The sequence below is a fragment of the Ursus maritimus genome, unplaced genomic scaffold (assembly GCF_017311325.1).
Source record: "Ursus maritimus isolate PB19 unplaced genomic scaffold, ASM1731132v1 scaffold_2, whole genome shotgun sequence".
Classification (NCBI taxonomy): Eukaryota; Metazoa; Chordata; class Mammalia; order Carnivora; family Ursidae; genus Ursus; species Ursus maritimus.
The window spans coordinates 45,479,162-45,500,673 of NW_024424452.1; the positions used below are offsets into that span (position 1 = coordinate 45,479,162).

Sequence of the window (21,512 nt, forward strand, 5' to 3'; positions counted from 1 at the left end):
CCTGGGCTCCTGGGGGCGGAGGCAGCCCGGGCCCCGCCCCGCAGGAGGAGCGCCTCGCCGGCGGCCGATCCGGCGTCTCCGTGACAGGCACCCCGCTCTGCCGCCGCTGCAGCCGCCGCCGCCGCCGCTGCCGCCGCCGCCTTTTCTTCCTCGTCCGGGACAGCCGCCGCGCCGGTCCCGTTTCGGGCCGCGCGCCCACCGCTCCCCTCCCCCGGCCCGCGCCACCCGCTCGGGCTCCCGCCGCCGCCGCCCTCCTCGCCCGCAGGAATCGCGCGGCCACAGCGCCGCCCGCAGCCGCGCAGCCCGCTGCCGTCCGGCCCTCGGCGCCACTCGGGTCCCGGCTCCCGCGGCCGCCGCGCGCCCCTCCCCTCCCCTCCTCACCCCTCCCCGGTGTGGCCAGCCCCTTCCCGCCGCCGCCTCTGGAGGAGCCTGTCCACCGCGGGTCACCACCATGCCCAGCAAAACCAAGTACAACCTTGTGGACGATGGGCACGACCTGCGGATACCCTTGCACAACGAGGACGCCTTCCAGCACGGCATTTGCTTCGAGGCCAAGGTAAGGGGCCCCCGGGGGGGGGGCATTCCGGGGAGGGGGCACGTCCGAGCGGACGCGGGGCTGGCGGGCCAGGCTGATGTGGGGGGCCTTTCTGTTAGGGAAGTGACTCCCCTTGTCGGGACTGAATTCCGCGGGCTCCTGCCCAGAACTGCTACAGAGCAGCTGCGAAGTTTGGGCGGTATTGCTTCGCCCCCTCCTCCCACCTGCAGACGCCCCCATTCTCACCTCCCGGGACTGCCTGACTTCCCGATCCCTCCTTCCAATCAGGAGAGGCCAGAGGGGGAAAGCAGCCTGGACCCCTGGTTCTTTAGAATCGCTTTGGGGAAGCTCTGGTGTTATTTACCTGCTGGGATCCCATGGGAGAGGTGCTTTCAGGAAGGTTTTTTTAAAGGGGGAATGCTTACTTCCTGATTGAAGAAAATAATACAGGGGTGTTTTTGTTTTAGATTCCAGATAACCGGGTCCAGGTGTCAGTCACTTCTTAAATGCCTGATTTGCCACCACTCCTTTGCAAGTGCCAGTCATTGAAGGGGGAAGGGTGAAAGCTGCCCATTTGCTAGTTTTGTGGCGTAATGTTAAGTTTCAGCAGCTAGTAGGGAACCGCTGTTGAAGAATTTAGCGGGGATGGCTGGAATTTTCAGCTCTGGTCCGTCCTTGGGGAGGGGGCGGGGCGCAAGCCTGGGGACTGGACCAGGAGGTGCGCGATAAGGCTGACCCCCTGAGATGCACTTCCCAGAGGGAGGCGTTCTGGTTCCTGCAGTCACAGCTGGGGCTCCCGCTGCCCATCACTTGCGGAAAGTGCTTCTGCTCTTTCTTCATACCACCTGACCCCAAAGACCCAGAGTTTCTCAGCACCTGCAGTGTGCCTGTCGCTGATAAGTGACAGAAGGTATTACCCTTCCCAGTAGGTTGTTTTTTAGGTTCTTGCTGGTTTTGAAAAGACAGTACTTTCGATGTGGAGACAGTTTTACTCCTCGTTCCCTTTTTTCCTTCATGACTTTGAAGATGCATGGTGTTATCTCAGGCAAGGGTGATTCCATCAGGTGGCTATTTCCTTCAGTTTGTGAAACATCTTTCGAGTGTCTGATATGTGCCCAGTGCAGTCAGTTATCTTTAGACTTTTTTTCCTTCTCATGGGGATGAATGAATTGGTGAATCTTAACTCCCCCCCCCCATAACCTTCCCCCAACCATATTTGCTAGAGCTAGGACACCCCCTATCCCCCACCCCCCACCCCACTCAAACCCTGCGGTGGAATGCAGAGCCGAATTACTGGGTATGGCTGGGACCAGAGTGGGGCTGTAGCCAAGATCTTATCTTGCTTCTCTCAGAATAGATCTGGTTGGTCTAAGATGGGATGTTTGGGTTAATTTTTGTCCAGGCCTGTTGCTCTGGTGAACAAGTTTTTCACTTTACAGCATGGCTTTTTATCATGATCATAATTCAGTTTTCTTGGATATCCATAAACCGGGGAATTAGCTTTGTCTTGTTTGGGTCACCAGTGCTCCGTTTCATGAGAATGAGGGCAAGAAGGGGGATCAAGAATTAAAGTGTTTTAAAACCTTTTAAATTCTTTTTGCATGGTCTCTGCCTTTGATCCCAACTAGGTCTCAAAACCTAGTAGGCATATGAATCCTATTGAAAAGTCTGATTCTTGCCACCCCCAATTCTAATTTGACACATCTGGGGGGAGCCAGGGACTGGGTACCCTTAATGGGAATTGCAGGTGATTTAATGCAAGTGGCTGGGACCAGACTTTGAGAAACACTGGGCTTGAGGCTTGCCTCCAACTTGCTGGATCTTACCTTCACCTTCCCAACATGTAATTTCTTTTCTATTTTTTTTAAAAGATTTTATTTATTTATTTATTTGAGAAAGAGAGAGACAGCCAGCGAGAGAGGGAACACAGGCAGGGGGAGTGGGAGAGGAAGAAGCAGGCTCCCAGCGGAGGAGCCTGATGCGGGGCTCAATCCCGGGACCCTGGGATCAGGCCCTAAGCCGAAGACAAGACGCTTAAGGACTGAGCCACCCAGGCGCCCCTGGAATTTCTTTTCTAAGCAGACGTCTGGGGGCTGCATGATGTCGTTCCTATAGTAACTTCCCCGGGTTCACACACAGTGGTGCTTGATTAGAGGAGGGGGAGCCACAGCTGGTCCAGGCTGTGTTCTGAGTGCAGATCTGAGACATAGGGGACCAAGGGGTTCTGCTCTGAGAACGGCAAGGTAGAGGAGAAAGGACAGGGCTGACTGAGGCCTGGGTCCTAACTCCCAGCCCTTTGTAATCGACGCTGGATACCAGTACATTCAAACCCCTCAGCCAAGACCTGAGTAGAGGTGGAAGCAGAAGCTTCCCTGCCGCAGGTGCGTCCAGCAAGTGCGTCCTCTGGCTGGTTTCCACCTCCCACCAGAGCAGGGTCTGTGGACCTGCACACTCACTGGGATTTCAGGGTTAAATCCACACCACATTCGTCCCTTGTTTTGGAAAAGCACAGGCTGGAAAATGTAAATGTATTCTTGCTGCCTTGTCAGATCCCCTTGGAAAATGAGCGCAGGTCTTTCTCTCCCAAGGGCTGGCAGTTTTTCAGAATCAACACTGGATGGAGTGACTGTTTGGACGGATGCCGCTCATTTTCAGGCTTCTGCAGAGATTGAAAGGTTGTGGCTGGGGTTGAAGGGCATCTGGGAATCAGAGGGTCAGTGCATTTAAAAACATCATGAGGGTGCCTGGGTGGCTCAGTCAGTTAAGCAGCATCTGATTCTTGATTTCGGCTCAGGTCATGATCTCAGGGTGGAGAGATACGAGCCCTGCATTGGGCTCCATGCTGGGTGAGGAGCCTGTTTAAGATTCTCTCTCCCCTCTCCCCCAGCTCTCGCTCTCTCTCTACCAAAAAAAAAAAAAAAAAAAAAAAAAAGAAAGAAAACATCATGCATTAATGATTAAGCAAAATCTTAGATGTTTTTCATGTGCAGTTTCATGTAATTCTCATTGCTTCCCTAGAGGTGGGTCTCCTTATGTCTTATAAATGAGGACATAGGCTCAGGGAGGTTGTTGGCTGCTTTAGTGCACACAGCTGTGGATGGCCAAGCGAGTAAACCTGGGTGCTTTGACTCCAGACTCCCAGATCCAGTGCTTACTTAATACTTTTTATGGAGTGTTCCCTCTGTGCTGGGCAGGGGTCTGGTTCATGGCTCACTGGTGGGGCATCCTCAGGTTGCTGGCCTCTCGGACTCAGATGCAGGAAATTCCTTAAATTTTTATTGCTGGGCTGTTTCTAGATGTCCTCCTGGACTGGGAGCTGCTCCTAAGGGGTTACCTGCTCTCCGTGGTCAGGATGGGTGCCTAGCTCATCGATCATTGCTGGTGGGGTGGGTGGTAAGATCTCACTTGGCCTGATGGCTTGTGTGGCCCCTCCGTACCTGCCTCTCCTTTTTCCCCGTGTGTCTTCCTGATAGCCAGTACCATTGACGGACTGTCTCCCCTTGCTGGGTGAGGAGGAGACAGCGAATGCCTTCGGTGCAAAGAATAATACAAGTATTAGTAGCATAGTTATGCATTTTGTAGGTGATTTTTTTATTTGCATGGGACTTTCCCATACAAAGACTTTTCTTCATGTAGAAACAGAAACATTAGTGTCCTCTCCATTTCTCAGATGAAAAAAAATTGGGAATCAGAGGGATTAACTCGACTGGCATCACAGAATTGCTAAGACAATATGATTCCAGCTGATATTTAGCGAGGACTTGTATGAGTCATGGAGCTGCCATGGCCCAGTGCTGTTGTCTCCTGGTCCACGGTTCCTCCTCTGAATGCTCGAGGAGTCGCCCCTCTGTGTGCACAGCGCTCATGGCCTCGCCCGTTCCCAGAGACCGCGTGAATGGTGCAGACTGTCACAACTGGAAAGCACCTTAGCTTACTTGGTACACAACCCCCTCCTTTTACAGAGGAGGAAATTGCAGTGCAGGGGGAAGTCATTGACCCAGGGTCACCTCGCTGGATTAGAACAGAACCAGGACTCATCCCTGGTTTCCTGGCTTCAAGTCAGTTTCAGTAATCTATTGCAGCTTAACCGACTACCTGAAAACGGAGTGGCTTTACATAGCATCTGTTTATTTCGTGGGCCAGGAATTCAGGCGGGGCTTGGCTGGGCTGTTCTTCTGTTGCGTGTGATGTTGACGGGCTCACTCGTTTGGTTTCATTTAGCTGTGGCTGGGCTGGGCTGGAAGGTCCTAGAAGGTATCACTCACATGACTTTCAAGAGGGAGTGTTCCAGGCAGCGAAGGCAGAACCTCGAAGGCCTGGCCTCCAAAGTTAACACAGGGTCATTTTTGTATTCTGTTGGTCAAATCAGGCCATAGGCCGGCTCAGATTCAAGGGGAGGAGAAGTGGATTTCATTCCTGAGGGGGAAGCGTTAGGGTCACATTGCACGGGTGCACATGGGGTGGGAGAGATTGCCGAAGCTGTCATCGGGTCACAGTCGGCTACAAAATTTTGTGTTTTTCCCCTCTGCGTATACCTTCTGCAGTGATGTTGAGTGTCCTTTGAGGACGTTGTCTCCTGCTTCTGCATTGAACCCCCTGCCCCAGCATCAGGTGCATACCTAGCCAGCAGTAACAAATTATTTGTCAAGTGGAAGAAAGTACGAATTGTAGAGAGTCTGAAAGCAGTAAGGATATTGTCATATTGTGCAGTGATTTTGCAGCTGGGGAGCTTTTGGTCAAAGCTGAACTCCGCTGTCTGGCCATATTTCCCTCCTTGCTAACTGGTTTCACTGGCTGGTGTTTTCCATGATGTGGATTTTAGAGATTCCAGAAACCCCGGACAGCAGGCTGCCTGTGGATGCCTCTTGAGCACGCTGTGGTGAGGGCTTCCAGATTAGGACATTACAGTATTGGCTCACCATAAATGGGGTGCTCTGACTCATACTTGAGCCTGTAGCATGGTAAAGAGCTCTCACCCCGACTCCACAGTATCCTGGGTGTGTGAGCTCTGCCTCCAAGGTCTTGTCTTCTGGACCAGTAGGGGTTCAGATGGAGGGCCTGCTGTATACATTGATACGACCACTGAAGCAAAGGTTCATTTCACCCTCTTATGTATTTGTCCAGATGCTTTTAAACCCATTGTTATCTTTTCTTTTTTTTTAATTAAGTAAGCTCTACCCCCAACATGGGGCTGGAACTCACGACCCCAAGATCAACAGTCGTGTGGTCTACTAACGGATCCAGCCAGGCACCCGTCCCATTGTTATCTTCTGCCCAGACCACTTTTGGGGGGCAGTGAGTTTCAAAGATACAGTGCTGCTCCTAGATGATGCCTGTTTTTATTTGTCCAGGTGCCCCCATGTGTTCCTCCACAGCTGGTGTTTGGGGATCTGACAGACAAGTCTATTTCTACCTAGCCATACATTTCATGAAATGATGGCTTTCAGTCTTGTCTCCTTGGCCCAAAATGTCCCAGTCCTTTCAGTGGTGCAAATCATGCAGCCACATATAATGTTGACCTTTGCCAGTCATTATGTCCAAGACCCTAATCACCCTCACCGTTTATTATCGCTTACTCATAACGCTGCTACTTCCAGGAACTCGACTTTCAGAATGCTTTCTTTGACTATAATTATCTGCCTCCTCACACCCTCATTGCCTTGAGGCTGCCTTTAGCTCCCCAGTGACCTCGCCATCCTTGTCCTGATCCCTGGCGCTGCCTGGGGCCATGCCCATGACCCTTTCTGCCCCTTCCACTTTCCTGCTCGATGTTGGAAACTTGATCTCTGCTGCTTTCCTTCGTCCTTCCTCGTTTTGGAAGATGAGCTTCCTTTTCCCCTTCTTTCTGAGAGTTTTATTGAGGCATAAGTCACGTACCATACAATTCACTAACGTAAAATATACAATTAAGTGGAAGTGGTTTTTAGTATATTCACAGACATGTGCAACCGTCACTGCAATCAGTTTTGGAATATTTTCATCACCTCCAAAAGAAACCTCTCTACCCTCTAGTTAGCATCCCCCTACCCCCCCATCCGTCCCAGCCCTAAGCAACCATTAAACTGCTTTCTGTCTCTAGATTTGCCTATTCTGGACATTTTATATCCATGAAATCATGTAATATGTTTTCTGTGTGTGCGCACACGTGCATGTGACCGGCAGTTTTTTTTTTTAAGATTTATTTAATAGCACGTATGCACGCAGGGGTAGGAAGGAACAGAGGGAGAGAATCTCTAAGCAGACTCCCTGCTGAGTGTGGAGCCCGACAAGGGCCTCGATCTCACTACCCTGAGATCACGACCTGAGCTGAAACCAAGAGTCGGACGCTTAATGGACTGAGCCAGCCAGGCGCCCCGCGACTGCATCGTTACCTTAGCGTGTTTTCAGCCCGTCCTGCAGCAGGTGTGAGTGCGTCACTCCTTTTAACGGCCGGATCATACTCCATGGCACGGATTGCCGTATTTTGTTTACCCACGCACCCACTGATGGACACTGAGGTTTCTTCTTTAGCTCCTGTGAATCCTGCTTCTGTAAACACGGGTGTCCAAGGTTTGCTGGGGATGTCTGTTTTCATTTCTTGTGGGTAGATAAGTAGGAGTGGAATTGCTGCGTCTCCTAGTAACTAGGTTTAACCCTTTGTGGAACCGGCAGGGGCTGTTTCCAGTGTGGTTGCACCGTACCCACTAGCGAGGTTTTGGTTTCCCACGTCCTCACCGGCACTTACTATAGTCTGGCTTTTTGAGTCTAGCCAGCCTAGTGGGTGTGAAGTGCTGTCTATTGTGGTTTTTATTTGCATTTCCCTGATGAATAATGATACAGAACATCTTCTCACATGTTTATTGGCCATTTATATGTCGTCTTCGGAGAAGCCTCTGTTCGGATCTTTGACCCATTTTTTGGATTGTCTTTTTAAAACTTTTGAGTTGTAAGAGTTCTTTATGCTGTATTCAAGTCCTTTATATAGATGTGTGCGTATTTTCACCTATTCTGTGGGTGGTCTTTTCACTTTGTTCATACTGCCCTTTGAAATGTGGAAGTTTTTAATTGTGATGAAGTCCAATTATATATATTTTTCTTTCCCCCTCTTTCTTTTTGGGATCCATCTGCCCTCTGTCCTCTGCAGAGACCTTGTTCAATATCCCCATCACTGCCCACCCCCAGCTTGCCCTGGGCCGACCTTCCTCCCCACCGGTTCACTGCTCTCTGCCCAGAAATGCACTGTGGCCTTCCCTACGTGAAGATCCACTGCTCTGCACCTCTTTCTTTAACAAGTGTCCCTCCTGCCCTTTCTCAGCTTAGTCCGGGGAGAGAGCGTCTGCTCTCTGTAGTTTCCCAGTGTCTGCTCAGCTCCTGGCAGTGTGCTGACTTCTGTCCTGGCTCCCGAATAGAAACTGTTGTACTGTCCCCTGCTCTGTGCTCGTACCTTGCTGAGTTTTCTTGCTGTGCAACCTGTCCTCCTCGGAATGCCTCAGTCGGCTCCCAGAGCAGGCTCTCGGGTGACTGTGCTCTGCCTGTCCCTCCCACTCGCCCTCCTCCTCCTCCTTTCTCCTCCCTTGCACCTCTCCTGTGAGGGCATGTTTGCATCCCCCCCTCTCTGCTAGGCAGGTTGGCTCCTGGACCTCTAACTCCAGTCCAGACTCTAGATGTCTATTTGCTGCTTCCTGCTGGTTGTCTCTGCCCCAAGGAATGTGTTGCTGACCCCTTTCCTCCACAAGCTGGATAACAAATCTGACTTGGGACTCCTCTTAGTGACCCCACCAAGCTCTCGGGCAACAAGGCCTGACACTTTGGAGCACTGCCTGGACCCTTTGGTGTAACAGCCGACTCATCGGTTGTTCACTGGATCCCCATTGTGGCCAAACCCCCACATCAAGTCAGTTGCTGTGTTCTTGAATTTTCTCAGTGACCTCCACCCATGCACCCTGCTCGTTCCTTCCTTTCCTACCTCTGGCTGGTTCAGACGCTCACTACCTCTCCCCAGACTGTTTGAGTAGCTTTCTGGAGGCCTCCACTTGATCCTGTAAACTTTTGCTGTGGTAATTTTCCTGCAATATAATTATATTGTCCTCCTACTCAAAAACACAGAGAGTCTCCAAGCCTACTATATTAGATCCAAAATTCTTAGCATGATATTCAGGGCTCTCTGTTTTTGAACACTTGCCCTTGTCACCCCATACTCCGACCTGATCAGAGTACACCCCATTCCCTAGGCCCCCTTGTCCCACTCAGACGTAGCCCAGTGTCACTTGCTGGGGTGGCGTGACCAGTCCCTCCTGTGTTGAGAGGACTGACCAGACCCCACTGTGCAGTTGAGCAGCTCGTCCCTGATTTTTTCCTCCCTGCGTCGTCATCAGGGGCTTTGTCGCTCTGCCACCCCGCCCCATGCCGAGTGCAGTGCCGAGTGCAGTTCCTTGCATAGAGAATGTGCATTTGCAGTAAATGGACATAATTTCTGAGATGCTGTCTATGAGGACTGCCAGGAGGGCCCTGACGTGAGCCCAAGAACTGGACAGGCCTCAGCTGGCTCCCGTCCCCTCCCGACCTGGTCTCCTGCTCTGTGCAGTCCCCTAGCCTCCCAGGACTCACCCCCGCCCCCACCTCGCAGAATGCCTCTTCCTTGCAGAGGAAGTGCCGAGTAAGCATTTTCCCCGAATTAAATGGAATTCCCGTGATGGATGGGCGGTGGAGTTAGAATCTTTGATTACAGAACATGTGGCCGGTTTCAGGAAGAGATAATTGGCATTTATTAGTAAAAAACCCATCTTCAGCCTGTCGTGTTCGCATTAATGAATTGATACCTTTTCCCCCCTAATTCATTGTTTTGTTTCCTTTCACTTGCTAGTTTATAATCTTAGGAACATGGATTTGGTTGACAGTGTAGCAGAGGATGGGGTCAGGAGCCGGACTGTGCTTGGGTCCAGATCCCGGCCCCATCCCTCTCTGGGTGTGTGACTTTCTGCCAGTAACTTCACATCTGTCCTGTGGTACCCTGGTCTGTAAAGAGAGGGCACACGTATCACCCACCTCCTGGGGTACATGAGCTGCACATGGAAAGGCCTCGTGCGGCCTGGCACGGGGCGGGCTGCTGCTGTTATGAGCAGTATTTTGTCCTACAAATTGCGCCATAGGTTTCGTCTGTGCGTGGTTGTAATCTGCGGCAATAGTAGATTAATTCTTCGATAAGTCGGAGGCCTGGTAGTGCATTATCTTCACGCTGCACGCCTGTTTAAAGCTCTGGCTATGGGACCACTCTGATTCCCAAAGTTGCAACTCAGACAGCGTGACTACTTTGTGGGCTTAAAATAGCTGTCAGCCTCCTCGGGAGGGAAGAAAAAAAGGGTTAACGAGCTGCTGGGACATGCCCCCATCACATGTGTTCCAGCCTTTAATCCTCGTTAGGATTAAAAATCACAGAATCTCGTGGCGTGCGGTATGCTGTCTGTCTTCACTGTCTTTCCCTGAATGTCTTGGATAAATATTTCTGTAAGCAGAGGTAATCTAAGCAGAAGGAATCTTGCATCATGGGATTAATTAATATCTTGTGATGCTTACATTTCCCCTTTCAATTTTTCTATTCAGCATCACGTTTCCTTATAAGCCCCAGAGCAGCTGGCTTTAAAAGTTACTTACGGGGGCACTTCCAGCAAGTTTTGTCCCCAGAGTGGCCGAGCCCTTCGGACCCCGGCTCCTCTACCCATAGCGTGTCAGCCCGTTGGTTTTCTGCAGCCCTTGACTGAGGCTCGTGGGTCTTACACCCTGATGGTCCATCCGTGCGAAAGGAGGGCTGTGGCTTCTCCCCCATTTATTCTGGAGGTACAGTGCTTCCCAGGAGGACTGTTGACCTGAGCAGCCTGAGAGCGGAATGAGACCTGGAACTCTCCTGCACCCAGAACATTCTGAACTGTTTTAGCCTGTGTGTGAGCACATGAGAAGGCAATGCATGCTTGCAGAATTGTCTCAGGTCCTGTGTTGTGTCTGCTCTTCCCTGCTGGTCTCGTGTGTGCATCTCCTGCCTCCTGATCTAGGCTGTAAGCTCCTCTAGGGCCAACGGGAAACTCCACCAGCCTGTCCACATCGTAGAAAGCCAACATAATAATCACTGTCATTTTAAAAGCACTTACTGTGTTCCAGGCCCTGTTCACATTTATGGAATGATTTTTCTTCCGAACAGCTGTGGGAGTGAAGGTACTCTTATCACCCATTTTACAGATGGGGAAGCTGAGGCATAGAGAGACAGAGTTTAGTAATGGATAGGTTCCCCCCGGACAAAGCCAGGCAGTTGGGCTGAGGGCATCATCACTGCATATCTTCCAAAATACCAAGAGCTAATATTTATCAAGTACATATTCTGTGCTTAGTTCTCAGCGTTTTACATATGTTAACCTTTACAGTGGCCCCATGAGGGTAGATGTTATTGTTCCCATTTTGCAGAGGAGGAAACTGAGGCACATCTTTCTAGGCCGGATTGAATGGGCAAATGGTCTAGTAAAGGTGGTGGTCTTCACACCCCTCATCGAGGTCCTGCCTGTGACCCAGGGACTGGTCTGCTGCTGTGTGCCAGTGGGCCACAGGCCACTTGCAAAGACTCCTCTGGTGCGCCATGTTGCTGATCTCTCGATCTGGACAGGAGGCGTTAGTGAGTGGGACAGCCAGTGGGGGGAGAGCAGCTTGGGAGGCCCTTCCTTCCTGGGGAGTGCTGTTATTTGCTGGGCTTTGCTGCGCACTTCCTGTGTAGCGGTGGGCTCCGCTCCCCCTCACCACACCTCTTCCTCCCAGCCGTGTCCACGCCCCCTTCCCTGCCTTTCCCAGCTCCATTTCTGAGGACCCATCCTCTCTGCCTGGAGGACCCATCCTCTCTGCCCGGAGGCCCCTCCAGGAGAGGGTGAATGCTGGCCGTCTTCAGCCAAGGAGCTCCTGTTGCTCTTGGAAATCTCAGCCCACAGCGCCCCACAGAGAAGCTCCTCTGTTGTGTCCTTTTGTTCTATCTTGATTATAAACTCTTCCGTTGTTGTGTTGGGCTCCTCGGATGGGAAGAGGCGCTCATGTGGAAGTGTTTTCTTTTTCTGCCAAGAGGAAGATTAATGTCTCCCAGGGGCCGAGTGACAGGTAACATAACATCTCACTCCCATGCTCTTTCCACATAAACACACATGACCTGTACCTGGGGCGTAGTTACGTTTTCAGGCGGGCCCTCCACGTGTGTGGGTTTTCTGTTCTTAAATTTGGCAACGCCGCTTAAACACGTTTTATCCTGGCACCCGTGTCCAAAGTGTGATGGAAACTTGACCTCTGGACTCAAGGGTACTTAAATGCAACTCTTTCCTCTTTCAGGTCAAGAATTTTGCAGCGTCCTTCAAGGAGCAGAATCCCCTGCAAATGCCTTCAATTAGTGAAGGCAGCTGTTCTCAAACTGTGGCGTCTCAGAATCATCTGGAAACCGATAAAAATACGGAGGCCCGGGCTTGTTGAAGTAGCATTAGGGCCTGATGTGTCTTGATCACGTCTTCCAGGTGATGCTGATAGACACCCTAATTTGAGACGCTGGACCTGGAGCACTGGTTCTGACACCTGGCTGCTCATCGGGGAGTTAGAAAAACCATTCTGATGGAGGGGTGTTCTTGGCGATTCTAATTCACTTAGTAGGGGGTGCTGCCTGGGGATTGCAGTTCTCATGTCTTCTGTTTCTTTTGTGAGGCTGTTTTTTTTTTTTTTTTTTGTAACCCCAAGCACATTACTTAAATGAAGGCTGCTTTAAAATTTTTGTTAGGTAATTCGAGTATATCTGTCATCTTGGTGTTGGCATCTGTTGATTGTCTTCTCTCATTCATGTCGAGATTTTCTTGGTTCCCGGAATGATGAATGATTTTTGATTGAAACCTGGACATTTTGGGTATTAGGAGATTCTGGATCTTAATTAAATCTTCTGTTTCAGCAGGACTCCTCTGCCCCATTACTGTCAGGTGGGGCTGGAAGTCTGGAGTCTTAATTGGCCTCAGCTGAGACCATGCCTCAGCCGGGCAGGAGCGCCTCACGGGTGTTGCTCCCGGGCTTCCAGTGACGCTCTGCCTTTTTAACCGCTGTGTGCTGGTGAAAGTCCTGAACTCTCTGCTCCGCCTCCTCTGCCCCCAGCAGGGAGGGGTGGAGGCTGTGTTACCCTGGCGGCGGGCTTCCATGCAGCCTTCCCTGATAGCCTCAGGAAGAAGGTAAGGGTGGAGCGTCTCCTTCCAGGCTGATGAAGGTAGACGTCAGGTTTCTTTCTTTTTTTAAAAGATTTTATTTGAGAGAGAGCACACGCAAGAGAGTGTGAGAGCACAAACGGGGAGCAGGAGAGGGAGAAGCAGGCTCCCCGCTGAGCGGCTCGATCCCAGGACCCTGGGATCACAACCTGAGCTGAAGTCAGAGGCTTCACCGACTGGGCCACCCAGGCGCCCCAGAAGTCAGGGTTCTTGACCCAGCTGGTGGGGGCACGGTTTTCTTTTGTGGCGTTGGGCTGGAGTAGGGCTGGTATTGTCTGAAACTTTTCTGTCGTGGGAGGCTGCCCCGCCCTGGTCCTTTGGCTGGAGAAAGCAGGCTCCTCTTGGGACTTTAAAAAAATTTTTTTTTTTTTTTTTAGTAATCTCTACACCCATTGTGGGGCTCGAACTCACAACCTGGAGATCAAGAGTTGCATGTTCTCGTGACTAAGCCAGCGGGCGTCCTGGGATTTTTTAAATGGTCCGCCTGTTGGTGTTTCTGGGTCTCTGGCTTCTCCGGCAACCGGTTTGGGATACATGAGGCGGAAAGAAAACCCAGGGAAGCCAATTGCCACGTCGTTCCCTGGGTGCTGAGGTCCCTGGCTGCTTGGCCTTCTTTCTGTCTTTGAGTCCTCTTCTGCTAGCTTTGTATGTGCTAGCTGCAGTTTTTGGTTGTTGTCAGCAGGAGGAATGGAGAAAAGTTTGTCTACTCTGTTTCTGGAAACAGTTGCGCACACGGGAAGCTTTAAAAGATGAACGGATAGTGAAAAGGGTGTGTATGTGTGTTTATACACATGCAATGGAATATTATTCAGCTATAAAAAATGAGATCTTGCCATTTGTGCCAACGTGGATAGATTTAGAGGATGTTATGTAAGTAAGTCGGATACGTGCCATATGATTTCACTTTTATGTGGGATCTGAAAAACAATAGACTCGTAAATGCAGAGAACAGACTGGTGGTTGTCAGACAGGAGAGGTGGGGGGATGGGTGAATAGGTGATGGGGATTAAGAGGTACAAACTTGCAGTTACAGAGTAAGTCAGAGACGAACAGTGCAGCAGAGGGAACGTGGTCCGTGATATTGTAATAACCGCAGGGTGATTGGATGATGGCGCTTGTCATGGTGAGCCCTGAGTAACAGGTGGACTCGAAGCGATGGGCACACCTGAAACTATAACATCGTCAATTATGGCGGTAAAGCTCCTCCAGGTGATTGTAATCACATCAGGACGCACAATCGAGAACCTCCGGGTCCGTGTGCTGGAGCCGGCGGAGGCGGTTTTGGTGAAAGGACCAGAAGGCCCTGGGCTCTTCCCCAAGTGCTGGTCTTCATGAATCCTTGTGTACTCCCTCCTAGTCCTTAAAGCCCTTCTATTCACTTTCCTTCCATAGATTATTTCTTTCCTCCATGTAGCCCGTTCTGAATCTAACCTGTGTTCCCAGAATACGTGTTCCTAATTGCAGGTGTGGAAATAGATCCAATCCTATAGGACGTATTTATTGTGCTTCTGTACTGGGGGTACAATGCTTGGTGTTGGGGTCAAAGAACCAGAAGATCAGACGGTGACTGGAAGGAAATCCCGCAGGCTGGGGAGCTACGGATGTGTGGAAAGACGGGCACGATGCTAGGATCAGGTATTGACCACATACTGTGTGCTGGGCATTCTGCGAGGTGTCTTCTAAGCTTTCTCATTTAATCCTTTGAACTACACTGCATGATAGATGGTATTTTCTCTCGTACGGTGGTTCAGGAGGCTCTGTGTTAAGTGACTTGTCCAAGGTCACTCCATCCCCAAATCTGGGGCAACACTGGACCACGAATTTGCTAAAACAGGGCCTTGTTTTTTCCGGTGGATATTCCACTGAGCTTTCCTCATGAGCTGACGGTACTGCTGTGCTGGGGGAGAGCTTCTCTGCGTATATTCTTCCCCAGACCCAGGACGGTGTTCAGAGGCCGCTGTTAATGACTCGGGCTGTGACTTCAGAAGGGGTCTTGCAGGGGCATGAAATGACAATTCTTGAGTGTAAGAATGTCACTGGAGTAGTTGTGCAAAGAGTGGGTTGCCCTCGCGTGTGTGCGTGGTAGGGGGGTAGTAAGAGACCAATGAGAGCTGGTAGCGGCTGGAACCAGGGCCCATGTTCCCCTCTGGAAGTTGCCCAGAGGTACAAGGCCTCCTTCAGTTTGGCAGGGGCACATGCATGAGTAATGAAGGGAGTGGGCAGCTTTTAGGGAAGGGAAGGAGAAGGGAAAGGTTGTCCTGTGGTAGGAGTGGAGGAGACGAGGGTTCATAAACACAGTGCCTTGTATTGGGATGAGGAAAGGGATAAGAGCTATTTGTAAAAATAAAGCAAACAGAGGAGCAGTGCTAAAAACCCAGGTATAGGACCTGAACCGGGGTAATGAAGGGTGGGGGGCATGGAAATGAAGGGGTAGAGGTCAGAGAAATTAGACCAAGGCCAGGCTGTATTTGGGAAGGAGAGTCAGAAAGGATGCAGAATTAAATCGTCTGTGCTTCCAAGGAACGTGGATTGGATCATTGGAACTCCCGTGACAAGGCTTTGAATGACCTCCATTTGGAGGACCCTTTAAAATGTGAACTGCATGAGCTTGAAAGGTGGTGTCACTTGCCTCCTCTCTGTCTGGTCCTAAGCTGTTGGCCAGGGGTTGGGCCCTTAGTCGCGCCACGTCCTGATGTCCTGTGTGGAGTTCTCTATATTCCTTGAGCAGTCCTGACATCTCTCACTCCCTCAGAGTTGGGGGAGCAGTGCTGTTCAGGCTGCTGAGACATGACAGCTTAAGGTCCGTTCAGCCACACGATGAGCATGAGACGGTGTCTGTGGGAGCCCCTTGTGAAATGAGCGAGAGGCTGCATGGGCTGCTCGGAAGGGCTATAAGAACACAGACCCTGGGGCGCCTGGGTGGCTCAGTCGTTAAGCGTCTGCCTTGGGCTCAGGGCGTGATCCCGGCATTCTGGGATCGAGCCCCACATCAGGCTCCTCTGCTGGAAGGCTGCTTCTTCCTCTCCCACTCCCCCTGCTTGTGTTCCCTCTCTTGCTGGCTGTCTCTCTCTCTCTGTCAAATAAATGAAATCTTAAAAAAAAAAAACAACAAAAAAATAACAAAAAACAAAAACACCACAGACCCTGGGTAGCTGACATTCTCCACAAGCTGGGATTAGGATGGCCCTTTCTCCCTCCTGGTATCTTCTTGAAGTGGAAGTTGCTGGAACATGAGAACTTCAGGCAGGGATTTTAGAAGTCACTGGTGGCAAATCTGTAATGGGTTCCTGAGGCTAATGAGGTTGTTAGAGGTAGCCGACAGCAATGTCTGGTGTGTTCCTAGGCCTTCTGCTAATACTCCCTGCCTGTATCACAACCACTTCTGTCTTGTATGGTTCCCCCTGCCCCCGGGTTCCCTCTGGCCTGCGAGATCCCCAAACGAGCACCATGTCTGATCCACTCTGGACGCATAACAGGTGCACCACTGACCTTGAATGAACAAGTGAGTGAGGCCGACGTCACTGAGCACGCACCACTTCGCTCCTCCGCTTGTTTCCCCGGGTGCCTGGGTCTGGAGTGGGATCCTTGGTATGACTCTTGCCGTAGCAATTCTGCTTTTGCCCAGCCCACTTGTCCTGAGTTCTGTTGGATGTATTTCTTTCTGTCTGTCTTTTTTTTTTTTTAAAGATTTTATTTATTTATTTGACAGAGCCAGCCAGCGAGAGAGGGAGCACAAGCAGGGGGAGTGGGAGAGGAAGAAGCAGGCTCCCAAGAGGGAGCCCAATGCGGGGCTGGATCCCAGGACCCTGGGATCAAGCCCTGAGCCCAAGACAGACGCTTAATGACTGAGCCACCCAGGCGCCCCTGGATGTATTTCTCAAAATGGTTTTTGCAGAGAGCGTGCGGTGTGGGACTTTGCCCTCCCAGCCATTCCCTTGGCAAGATGGTGCAGATTTTTATGGTCGGAGGCTCCCTTGCCTTCTCCTGAGGGTGATCCAGCCTGTGGCCTGAAGCTGGCTTTCTTGTTGCCCACCTGGGATTCATACATCAGCTCCATACTCCTCTAACGGGGCTTACCTCCTCCAATACTGGTTTCTCCAGCGGTCTCTCGACTTTGGTTGGTGGTCTTGTTTGTAATCTGTTACTCGCGTACGTAGCTTAGGCCCTATACAAAGTGGTTGAACTTTGTGTTTTCGGCAGTCCTGGCAGAGGGCCTGGCGTGTAGCAGCTGCCCAGTAAACACAGGGAGGTGTGAGTGGATTCGGCAAGGATTTGGTGTGTCAGGATGAGACCGCATCCCTCGGGTCCTTTAGAGGTCAGGTGCCTCATGACGGTGATGCCTTCTTGTGATGATTTCGTTTTTCCAGCAGTAGCTTGTTTTTTTCATTAAGGTGTCTGAAGCACACATGTGAGGCTGCGGACTCCCCTCTTCTGGGGGAGGGGCCTTGATGCCCTTGGTCTGCCATGTGGGAGGGATGCACCTCCCTGTTTCCAGGTGGTCTTCTCTTCGCCAGCCTTTCCTCCGTACCCAGGGAGTCCAGGGTCCAGGAGACCAGGATGTGACACAGAAGAGCCCTGGATGGAGGCAGAGCCAACCCTACCCTTCCTTGGACCAACAGCCTGGACCTTGTCACTTTCATCTCTGTACTTCAGGCCCCTCACCTGTAAAATACCAGAGCTGACTCAGAACTGAAATCTCAGGTGATCCCCTGAGGTCCCCCCCAACTCCAACACTCTGATTCTGTTGTCGTCTTCCCATTCCTTCTGCAGACCATCCCCCTTTCCCGATGAAGTCACATCCCAATTACCTAATGTCCACATACTGGCTGACAGATCAATTAGAGCAAACAGCCAGAACACAGCAAGACTGCACGCGGTGCTCACCGTGTTCCCGGCTGTGGAGTGCCCGCTCTCGGGGGCGTGGGGGGTGGGATCTGGTGCTCCTGCCCCTGGCTGTTCATCCGTGTGTTGCTCAAGTAACCACACGCAGGCAGAATTCACTCCATGCCTTGTGTTCTCAAATATTTACACCTTTTGCTCCTCTGTGGGGAAGAAAACCTTTTAAGTCTTGGTTGTCAATTTTCCCCTATTGCAGCCGAACGAGAAGTTTTGAAAAGCAGTAGAACCTTACAGGGTCACATTCTGCAGAAAGGCAAAGCGGGGTGTGGGGGGTGGAGACTGAGCTCAGTCTTGGATTTTGTAGAAATTCAGGCAGGGGAAGGCCTCCGTGTGCCTGCCAGCCCTGGGGGCCAGGGCCTTTGCCTTTAGGGCAGCCTTATCACTGCCACGGTGCTTTGCAACCCAACTGTACCTTCGGACCACCCGAGAGCTTATAAAATAGAGATGTCTACGTCCCCTGGGGATTCTCATTTCCTCTACCTGGGCTGCAGTCTTTCCGTCTCTGTCATTTTAAAAGCTCTCGGGCAATTGCAGCATGCAGCCAGGAGAAGGGATGTGTCCGTGGGGAGGCATGTCTGTGAGCAGACCTAGGTTACTCAGATTAGCAAGCTGAGCGTTCGGGCCAGAATGCCTTCTCGTGGCTCTACACTGAAATCCATAACTGAACGAGGGACTGGATATGCTTGTGGACACGAACCCAGCGCTTGCCTCCCTGCAGGTGAGCGCGTGGGGGGTCCAGGTGCGTTGGTCTCCATCAGAAGGTGGGCTGGTAGGTTGATGCCGGCCGAGAGGGTTTGAGGTGTCCTCCCACACAACGGTGAGAGTTTCCTCAGTGAAGCCAGAAGGTCAGAGTCTGTAGGCTGAAGTATTTGGACGCTGCCAGCAGTTGCCTCGATGTGTTGGGTGTGACCTGCCAGGGCTGATCCACGTCTCCTTCCCTGTCCTGTGATACTGTTTGTCTTTACCTTGATGAATCCATGCCACCTGGCAGCTGGCCTCTTCTGGGTCTAGGAGATGTTTCTCTCCCTCTTCTCTCTTGCTGTTCTTCTTCTCCCTTCTTATTTTTTCTCAGACTGGAATCCACCATATCTGGTATCTTTTAATGCAAGATGATTTTTTAAGACCACTGTATGGGCACCTGTGATGCTGACTTTTATTTGTTTTTAATTTTTTTTTTTTTAAGATTTCATTTATTTGACAGAGTGCAAGCAGGTGGAGCAGCAGGCAGAGGGAGAAGCAGGCTCGATCCCAGGACCCTGAGATCATGACTTGAGCTGAAGGCAGACACTTAACTGAGCCACCCAGATGCACCAATGCTGACTTTTATTTCTAGATTGTTTTCAGTGGGCAAAGCTGGGGAAACTATATACAGAGAGAGCGCAAGAATGAATGTGACAGGTATAAACATACTTGAGAGTTCATAGTCCTATTTTCGATTACAACTCAAGACTGAGGTTTGTCCCCCCCCCCCTTTTTTTCTTGTTTTTTTTAAGATTTGAGATCAAGAGTTTGTGAGCAGGGGTGAGGAGCAGCAGAGGGAGAGGGATAAGCAGATTCTGTGCAGAGCCTGACTCGAGGCTCAATCCCAGGACCCTGAGATCATGACCTGAGCCAAAACTGAGATTTGGATGTTTAACCAACTGAGCCCCCCCACCGCAGGTGCCCTTAGACTTGAGGTTTCTACTTAACTCTATTTCATCTGTTCTTTCTGCCACACTGAATTCCAGTTTTCAAGTGCATAGGGAATGATAGAATTCAGGATCCCGTAATTGCTCATTTGCTCTATCCCATAATACCCAGGCTATGGTCTTAGAATAGCAAATACTAACGCCAGCATCAATTACAATGCTGAAAACATTCAAAACCCTTGTTTGCGTATGCCATCCCTATCGGCTGCCATTCAAAAGCATGGCTGTACCAGCTCCTTGCGGTATGCTGGATAACATGTGGCCGCTCATGGTGTCCAGGTCCCGATCTCTAGCACTGGCGGATGCTATTTTATATGGCAAAGATTGCCTATGTGATGAAGGATCTTAAGAGGGGAGGTGATCTGGGTGGGTTCTAAATGCCACTATACATGCCCTTATGAGAAGGGGGCAGAAACCGATCACTCACAGAAAAGGAGAAGACAGGGTGATCCTGGAGGTGGAGATGGGGTGATGTGGCCACCAGAAGCTGGATGAGAAAGGGACAGATTATCCTGTAGAACCCTTGGAGAGGGGACAGCCTGCCAGCACCTTGATTTTGGTCAGGTGAAGTTGTTTTTGAACTTCTGGTCTCCAGAACTGTAACAGAATAAATTGTTATTCGAAGCACCAAATGTGTGATAATTTGTCATAGCAGCTGTAGGAGACTGATACAGTCACATAGCCATTACCCATTGTAATCGTTGCCTTCTAATGCCCACTTAGCCTTCTTCCTTAATAACTGTATACTTCAAATGCTTCTATCCATCTGTCTTGTCATCTTGGTTATCTGAAGTTCATTCTCTAGGATCCTTAGGGAAAGGCTCATGAAACAACATGCCTAGGTCTAGATATGCCTTATGGTTTTCCTAGAGTACCTCTTTATTCTGAGTTCGTGTTCTCAGGTACATAAGATGCTCTCTATGAGGTTTCAAATATATATATGTGTGTGTGTGTGTGTATATATATATGTATATATATGTATATATATGTATATGTGTATATGTATATATATATGTGTGTATATGTGTATATGTATATGTGTGTATATATATGTGTGTATATATGTGTATGTATGTATATGTATGTGCGTGTATGTGTGTGTGTGTGTGTGTGTATGTTGGGGGGGGATAGTTTGAGTTACTGTTCTTAGAATTCTATTCCTTGCTTTGATTTTGTTTTGCAAGAACCCCTCTTAACCCTATGTTGGTTCTTCTTTGTCCTTCTTCCGTATTTGTCGCTTTCCAATCCCTTTGATCTTTCTGTACTTCTCATTTGAAAACGTTCCTGACTTTTCAGGCGTTTTGTTAGGTTTATTTTTTCTTCCTTCTAGTTTAGTTTTTGTTTCTAAAATGATTTTTTAAAATTTGATTCTTTCTTGAATTTAGTCACTTCTGAATTTTCATAATTCTATGTTTTCATGTCTTGCATAATTTACTTTTTAAAGTAATTTTAGCTCCTTTTGAAATGTTACATTTTATCATTTTTTTGAATGTCTTTCTGGCATGTTTTCATTGTCCCACATCCAGAGATATTTTGGTCCTTATTCTTTTTCTTCTAGAACTGCCTATAGAATTGACCCTGATACTTTCTTTAATTTTTATGTGAACTTGTTTTCCTGAATTTTTAAAAGGATGCTAAGTTCAGGAGGATTTCCGACTTCATAGTTCCTCTTTTCAGTTAGATTAGGACAACGTCATGGCTCTGTTTACCGGTCCCACTTTTTTCTGAACCTTTTCTTTCCTTTGTCCCTGTTGCATGCCCCGCTCAATTTTGATTCTGCTCTGGGTGGCTTCTCCTCCCTGTGGGATCCCGTCCTGGTGAGTCCGTTGAGAGTTCATGGGGGCTGCGGCTGCCCCCACCCTTTGGATCTCATTGTGGGCCCTGCCAGCTAATGCAGTTCTCCACTTTTCCTACTGTGGTCTTCAGTGAGCACCTGTTGGCCTTTTTGGGGTTCTCCTTTCTGTGTCCTCATGGGCCCGTTGCTTCCCTTTGTTTTTTCCCCACACAGACACTGACACTGTGTTGGCCGTTGATTTGTCCCCATCCACATGTACTTTGGGGATTATGGGGCTACCTTGTCACCACTTTTTTTTTTTTTTTGGATGTTGTCCATGAGTTTTTAATTTTGTTACTTAGTTGCTCTGTTTTTAAGGA

At 50.0% G+C, this 21,512-nt stretch overlaps 1 protein-coding gene across 2 annotated transcripts in view; it reads left to right on the top strand.

The window, feature by feature from the left end:
- The first annotated feature begins 374 nt into the window (after positions 1–374).
- The window catches only part of LOC103658289 (carboxyl-terminal PDZ ligand of neuronal nitric oxide synthase protein), a 267,594-nt gene continuing 246,456 nt past the window's right edge, over positions 375–21,512 (top strand). For both annotated transcript variants that reach the window (XM_040635968.1, XM_040635967.1), the window contains exon 1: positions 375–556. In XM_040635968.1, coding sequence (XP_040491902.1) covers positions 452–556 — 105 coding nt within the window. In that variant the 5' untranslated portion in view covers positions 375–451. The remainder of the gene's footprint in view (positions 557–21,512) is intronic.